At 55.0% G+C, this 7244-nt stretch overlaps 1 protein-coding gene across 1 annotated transcript in view; it reads left to right on the plus strand.

Annotated features, from left to right (window-relative positions):
• The window catches only part of LOC134406936 (phosphatidylinositol 4,5-bisphosphate 3-kinase catalytic subunit alpha isoform-like), a 31675-nt gene extending 26482 nt beyond the window's left edge, over positions 1 to 5193 (plus strand). Inside the window, exons 19-23 of the mRNA XM_063138623.1 lie at positions 1328 to 1406; positions 3181 to 3351; positions 3622 to 3739; positions 3858 to 4009; positions 4884 to 5193. Coding sequence (XP_062994693.1) covers positions 1328 to 1406; positions 3181 to 3351; positions 3622 to 3739; positions 3858 to 4009; positions 4884 to 5169 — 806 coding nt within the window. The 3' untranslated portion in view covers positions 5170 to 5193. The remainder of the gene's footprint in view (positions 1 to 1327; positions 1407 to 3180; positions 3352 to 3621; positions 3740 to 3857; positions 4010 to 4883) is intronic.
• Positions 5194 to 7244: the final 2051 nt, after the last annotated feature.

The raw sequence follows: 7244 nt of genomic DNA on the forward strand, positions 1-7244 counted from the left end.
AACAGTTGCATAGAAAAGGGAATTTCAGCAGGTGTCATTTGTATGCATGCAGCACCTGGTGAAATCCCCTCTCCATCACAACAGTTAAAGCTGCAGGAGCCCTGCCCTCTTTTGTATCTGGTCAGTCTAGTATAGCTCCTGCAGCTTAAACTGTGGTGATGAAGAGGGAATTTCCCCAGGTTCTCCATATATACAAAGGACACCTGCTGAAATCCCCTTTTCTATGCAACTGCAAAAGATACAACAGTTAAAGCTGCAGGAGCCCTGCCCTCTTTTGTATCTGGTCACTCTAGTATAGCTCCTGCAGCTTGAACTGTGGTGATGAAGAGGGAATTTCCCCAGGTTCTCCATATATACAAAGGACACCTCCTGAAATCCCCTTTTCTATGCAACTGCAAAAGATACAACAGTTAAAGCTGCAGGAGCCCTGCCCTCTTTTGTATCTGGTCACTCTAGTATAGCTCCTGCAGCTTGAACTGTGGTGATGAAGAGGGAATTTCCCCAGGTTCTCCATATATACAAAGGACACCTCCTGAAATCCCCTTTTCTATGCAACTGTGAAAGATACAGGAGCCCAGTCCTCCTTTCCATAGGGTCGCCCTAATTAAGTTGTTTTTAATCTGAATGTTATTGTGAGCCACTTTGAACACCCTCTTTTTGTGCAGAAAGGCAGGATGCAAATAAAATAAATAAATAAATAAACTAACATCCATCCAAGCCAAGTTCTGGAATTTTGAGAGAGATCAATATTTCCTCTCTCCACACAGCTTTTATTTAATTAGTTTATTTATTGAATCAATTTATATAGCATTCACTATATCGAAAGTTGTCCCTAAGCGGTTTATTAAAACAAATACGAGGAAAATGTTTAAAAACAAGGCTAAAAGCGCAACAGGGAAGCTCTTTGATGTGGTGTAGTGTGGTGTGGAGGCTAAAGCGTCGGGCAGGGAGTCAGGAGATCCGGGTTCTCGTCTCCACTCGGCCACGGAAACCCACTGGGTGACTTTGGGCCAGTCACAGACTCTCAGCCCAGCCTGCCTCACAGGGTTGTGGTTGTGAGGATAAAATGGAGGAGGAAGAGGAGGATTATGTACACCACCTTGGGTTCCTTGGAGGAAAAAAGGCGGGGTATAAATGCAATGAATAATAATAATAACAATACTACTACTACTACGATGCATTCCTCTCAGTTCTCCCCCTTTCTACCAAGCTTCTCTCCCTGTCTTCCCTCTGGCTTTTCAAGCAATAGGAAGATGATTCACCCTGGACCATGTCACTTTCCTGTTGTTTGGTTTCCCTGACATCCACGCTTTTCTGTCAATCCTAGATCTCCGGCAAGACATGTTGACTCTGCAAATCATTCGGATAATGGAGAGCATGTGGCAGAACCAAGGACTGGATCTTCGGTATTAAAGCAACTCATTGTGGTGGAGGTGGGGGTGGGAGGTGGGAGGGGACGCAACAGACCAGGGAAATGGGGGTGTGGAGAGGCCCGGGGCCAGGCTCTGTGCTCACCTGTAACTCTGGCCTTTTGTGTGTTTTTTAAACCAGCCTTTCCCAACCTAGTGCTGTCCAGGTGTGTTGGGTTGCAGCTCCTATCATTCCCCGACAGCATGGGAGTTGCAGTCCAACACACCTGGAGGGCACCTAGCTGAAGAAGACTATTCAAGACAAATAAACCCCCACCGGAGATCCCCTGAAGGCCTTCCAGAAGTATTGCAAGACCTTTTCAGAGGTGGAGGTTTCCGCTGGCAGATTTTTAATGGCGTTTTAACAAACCAGGAGGCAGCCCCTAAACAGGCACGGGCTCCCTGCCCCGGAGGAAAGGGGTGAGAGGGACCCCTCCCTCAGAGCTCCATCACATCTAAATGTTTGCCCTTGTTTGCCTCATTTTATCCCCCTTCGTTGCCGGAGGAGCGTGTGAAAGCTTTACGTTTAGTTCATCTTTACATGTCTCCTCTGTTGCGCACCGGCGAATTGTTGTCCGTCCGTTTGTACCTCCCCTTACAGTCTATTGGTGGGTCGCAGTTGGACACCTCACCCTCCCCAGTGATCGACATGGCATGCTGGAGAAAAGGCACGCCCCCTCCCTTTTGTTAGCAGTAACCCCCCCCCTTTAACACTCTGTAACCCTCAGAACATCAGATTGAGGTCGATATAAAAACACACGTTGAGGTTTGAGCGCATTGCTGGAAAAACCATTCCTCCCCACACCAAAAAACCTTGCAAAGAGGGGGGAAGAGGCGAGATCATGGCAACGTCTAGTGAGCCCTCTGCGAACAACGCATGGCTGCCAGTGGGGCTATAATAATGCTGGTGTGATGGAGCCCTTAAAGAGCCACCGTTCCGGCCGTGTGTTGGTGTGGAATTCCACGCTCACGGGACGGCCACCTTGTGGCGAGCATCTCTTTGTGCAAATCCACCGTCTTTCCGCTGCAGCTCAGTCGCAGAGCACGTGCGACAGCTGTCAGGCGCGCCCCGGCTTCGGTCCCTGGCAGCGTCTCCTCTTAAAGTAGGCGCCGAACCCCTGTCAGCCCCAGGGCCGGGTTCCATTTTGGAGAAGCTGTGGAGGGGGGGAGTGGATGAAGGCCGAGGCTCCAGGATACAACCCAACTCCCCCTCCGTGTATTGTCGCTTGAACTAGCTCTTTCTCCAAAGACAGGAGACACCCCCCCCCCTAAATGATCACAGGGAGGCCGGGGAAAGGGGGCAGGATGGATCGGGCTCACGAATGGGCCTGTACTTCGACGCCCCCTGTGTTAGCAGGAGCAAAGGCCTTGGAGGGAGGCTGGGAGCAGGCCTGACTGGGCTCGGCGGACAAACAGCCCGGCCCCGTACAGAGGAGCTCCCAAAATTCCTCACGCCGTCGCAAATAATTTGATTCGCTGAGGCATTCGTCGCCAACAGCTGGCCTTGTGGCTGCCGCCTGGAGTGACTGAACGGCATGGCCATTGCAGCCTGCCTCCGGGGGGGGGGGGGCACATCCATGTGAACAGCCTTGCTGGGTCTGACCCCTCCAGGATGGAACCCCCCCACCCCCCAGGCGGGCTGCAGCCCTTCCCTCCCACTGCCCCTGAGGCTCCGCTTGGCTGTCAGAACTCAGAGCAGCGGGCGGGCGGGCGGACTCCTCCCCTTCCCTCTCTGAGCCCCCCGACGTGGCTTTCTTCCGGTCCTTTGCAGGATGCTGCCCTACGGCTGCCTGTCCATCGGGGACTGCGTGGGCCTCATCGAGGTGGTCAAGAGCTCCCACACCATCATGCAGATCCAGTGCAAGGGCGGCCTGAAGGGGGCGCTGCAGTTCAACAGCAACGCCTTGCACCACTGGCTGAAGGACAAGAACAAGGGAGAAGGGTCAGTGGGGGCAGCTGGCCAGCACCAGGAGGGAGGGAGGGAGGGAGGGGAGGGGGCTGGGAGAGGCTCCCCCCCTGGGGAAGGCGCTAGGAGGTTCGGTGCAGGGCTCTGTAGCACGAGGTAGTTCAGTTCTCCCCCAAGGGGCTGGTCAAGGACTGTGCAGCTCAGAAGCAGGGGGTGTCGGAGGGGTTACAGGGAGAGGGCGGGGTGGGGTGGGGTGGGGAGAAATCCCAGGGGTGCCATTCTCAACTGTTCCTCTTCCCGGCTCAGTTACGACGCAGCCATCGACCTCTTCACGCGCTCCTGCGCCGGTTACTGCGTTGCCACCTTCATCCTGGGCATTGGAGACCGGCACAACAGCAACATCATGGTCAAGGACGACGGGCAGGTGAGCGATTCCCCCCCTCTCCCCCCTCCCCGGCCTCAGCCTCTTGGATGTGAGAAGGCGAGCGAGCGGCCGTGACGCCTCCCGCCCCGCCCTTCTCTGCCCCCTGCTCTCCCCACAGCTGTTCCACATTGATTTTGGGCATTTCCTGGACCACAAGAAGAAGAAGTTTGGCTACAAGCGGGAACGGGTCCCCTTCGTCCTCACGCAAGACTTCCTCATCGTCATCAGCAAAGGGGTGCAGGAATGTACCAAGACCAAAGAGTTTGAGAGGTGGGTGTAGCGGAAGCCAGGGCACGCCTTCCTAGGGCGGCCTTGCGGGACGTTTCGGAGAAGCGTTTGGGAGGAAACGCGCGTTTCCGGAAGGCTGCGCTCGCCGACGTTTCCGGAGGGTTACGCTCCGGCTCGCGTTCAGGTTTGGGGTTGCGAGCAGAAATGATGCTCTCGGATACGTCCTGGATTGTACATCCGTAGGACAAAATCACAGCGAGGACATTTCCCAAAGAGTGCCGGCTTTTGCTTTTGTTTATTTGTCATTTATTTTAGGACATATATATGCTGCTTCCCATTTAAAAAAATCCTGCAGTGGTTCGCAACGTATTACAAAACAAGACATCATTAAAAGCATAGCAGCATTTAGATAAGTTGATAGTTGGGGAAAGCCAGGGGAAAGCAGTAAGTTTTGAGGAATTGCCGAATGCAAAAGACCATCAGTGCCTGGCGTATCGCAGAGGGAACGTTGTTTGAAAGGGAGGCTGCCACCACAGAGAAGGCCATGCTGCTGCCCGAGGGGACTCTGCAGCCCGTGGCCTCCCCTGAAGAGCGTAGTGACCTTACAGGGAGACATATAGGGGGAGGCAACCTTTCAGGTAACCTGGTCCTCAGTTGCTTAGGGCTTTATATGTCAATGATGATAATAATAATAATAATGTATTATTATTGACATTTAAGTTTGTTTTCACGTGTGTCTAGACCAGCCAGAGGGTTGGACTACAACTCCCATGGGCACGCTAGCTGGGGGTTGGTGGGAGATGGCCTAGACTCTCCTTCAGCTTCAGTCCCTTCCCCAAGGGACCCAGGCATCCTGGCTCCCCACCCTCCCGCTTCTTGCCTGAGCCCCCCACCCCTCCGCGTCTCACCCCCCCAGGTTCCAGGAGATGTGCTACAAGGCCTACCTGACGATCCGCCAACACGCCAACCTGCTGATCAACCTCTTCTCCATGATGCTGGGCTCGGGCATGCCGGAGCTGCAGTCCTTTGACGACGTGGCCTACCTCCGCAAGACCCTGGCCCTGGACAAGTCCGAGCAAGAGGCGCTGGAATACTTCACCAAGCAGATGAACGAGGCCCACCACGGCGGCTGGACCACCAAGATGGACTGGATCTTCCACACCATCCGCCACATGCCCCTGAGTGAGGCCAGCCACGACTGAGGGCCACGGAGGGACTCACGCGGCTGGGGGGGAGAGCGGGAGCCCTCGGGGGCGGCGAGAGCGGCCGAGCGCGGGGCCGCCGGCTCCTGGCCAAGGCCGAGGGGGAAAGGCCCACGTTCCCTCAGGCCACCTGGTTCTTGGTTCTCTCTCGGGTCCAGCAGAGAGGAGCCAGGAGGGGTGGTGTGCCGAGAGGAAGGAAGGAAGGAGAATGGATCGGGAGGGTAGAGCTCCCACCTCCCCAGGTTAAGGAATTGGCGGGCGGGAGAGGGCGAAGAGACGGAAAGCGAACCCCCAGGCCCTCCTGGCTTCCGGAGACAGGTGGGGGGGAGCCGAGCCCCTTCCCTCCAGAGGCCCCGGTGTTTGCCTGCCCTTCGTGGAACTGACATTCTCTTCCCCGCTTCCATTTCCAGGCTAAACATGAACCAAACTCCCCCCCCCCCCCGCCCCACAGGCAACGCTATACTTGAACGCCCCCCATCTCTCCCCCTCCTTGGAGTTCCCTGGGTAGAAGGTGGGGAGGGGGAGTATGAGAGCTGTGAGGGGCCGAGGGCAGGAGGAGGAAGTGGGGGGGGTCGTTTACTGTTGGGCAACGGGCAGGAAGAGGCAGTGACAATACTTGAAAATCTCCTGAGTTGGGAAGGATTTTGTTTTCCGAATAAAATTTTAAAAAAGACAATCCGGATTCGGGGGGGAGGGGGAATACATAAGTTCACCTTGGACGAGAAAGGTGAGGGGACTTCATGAACCCTCTGGGGCTTTTTCACAACTCCCTCCCCTGTTCTCTGAGCTCTTAAGTTGGCGGCAGAAAGGGAAGGAGGTCATTTGCACCCTGGCTCAGTGGCAAAGCGCTCACCTAAGAAGAGGCAGCATCCTGCTGGGGTCCTGGACCAGTCCAGAGGCTTAGCGCAGGGGCTTCTGGCTGCAGAGCTCCTGTCACTCCCAATCAGAGGAACGCTGAGAAGTAGCCCTGGTGCTGGGTCTGTTCCAGCTGGCAGGTAGGGTGACCCTATGAAAAGGAGGACTGGGCTCCTGTATCTTTAACAGTCGCATTGAAAGGGGAATTTCAGTAGGTGTCCTTTGCATGCAGCACCTGGTGAAATTCCATCTTCGTCACAACAGTAAATGGCTGCAGGAGCCCTGCCCTCTTTTTGTATCTGGTCAAGAGGGCAGCTTTAACTGTTGTGATGAAGAAGGAATTTCACCAGGTGCTGCGTGCATACAAAGGACACCTGCTGAAATTCCCCTTTCTATGCGACTGTTAAAGATACAGGAGCCCGGTCCTCCTTTCCATAAGGTCACCCTCCCAGCTGGTCTTTTCCCTCCCAGCCCAGCCTGGATTTAAACCCGGGACCTTCTGCATGGGACACAGCTGCATGCTTTGGGGGAGGGGCTGCGGCTCGTGCAGAAGGTCCACCGGTTCAACCCCCAGCATCTCCAGATGTGCACAGGACAGATGTAGGAGTCCCAGGAAAACCTACGCACACATTTGTTAAGACTCCCCGCCCACCTTGGCGGCTGGTGGTCCACGCCAACTCCAGGGGCCAGCTCTGCTCTCCCTCCTGTGCTTCAGCCTGGGTTCTCTGAGGCGAGAGGTCTGTCCCACAGCATGGGGCGTCCCAAGCCCACGTTTCAAAGCCTGCTTCCACGGTTAGGCCAGAAGGCTGCTGTGGTCGGAGCCCTCCCTTCTAGCCGGCCCTTTCGCAGCATCTACAGCAGTTAGCCGATGGTTAACACTGATTCAGTCCCCTTCCCAGCTTCACCTGTGGGTGCCTGGATCTTAAATCTGCCTTTGAAGACACAGGAGCTCTCAGGGCTAGAGTTTCTCAGGTTAGCCGGCAACAGGTATCTCGGAATACGAGTCCCTGATCCCACTTTAGCCTCTGCAGTGCTAGAAATTCAGTGGGTGAATAAGAGGTTGCAGCAGAGCCTGCACACCTTGCTTATCAGGGTCGAGGGCTCTCGGCTCAGCTCTCACCTGAACAGTAATAGAGTAATAGCTCTGGAGCGTGGAAGTCCTGAATGCACCGAGAAACACGAGGAGCATAACATTGTTGGCGTAACATTTGTCAGGAATT

This window comes from Elgaria multicarinata, chromosome 11 (assembly GCF_023053635.1).
Source record: "Elgaria multicarinata webbii isolate HBS135686 ecotype San Diego chromosome 11, rElgMul1.1.pri, whole genome shotgun sequence".
In the NCBI taxonomy this organism is placed as follows: Eukaryota; Metazoa; Chordata; class Lepidosauria; order Squamata; family Anguidae; genus Elgaria; species Elgaria multicarinata.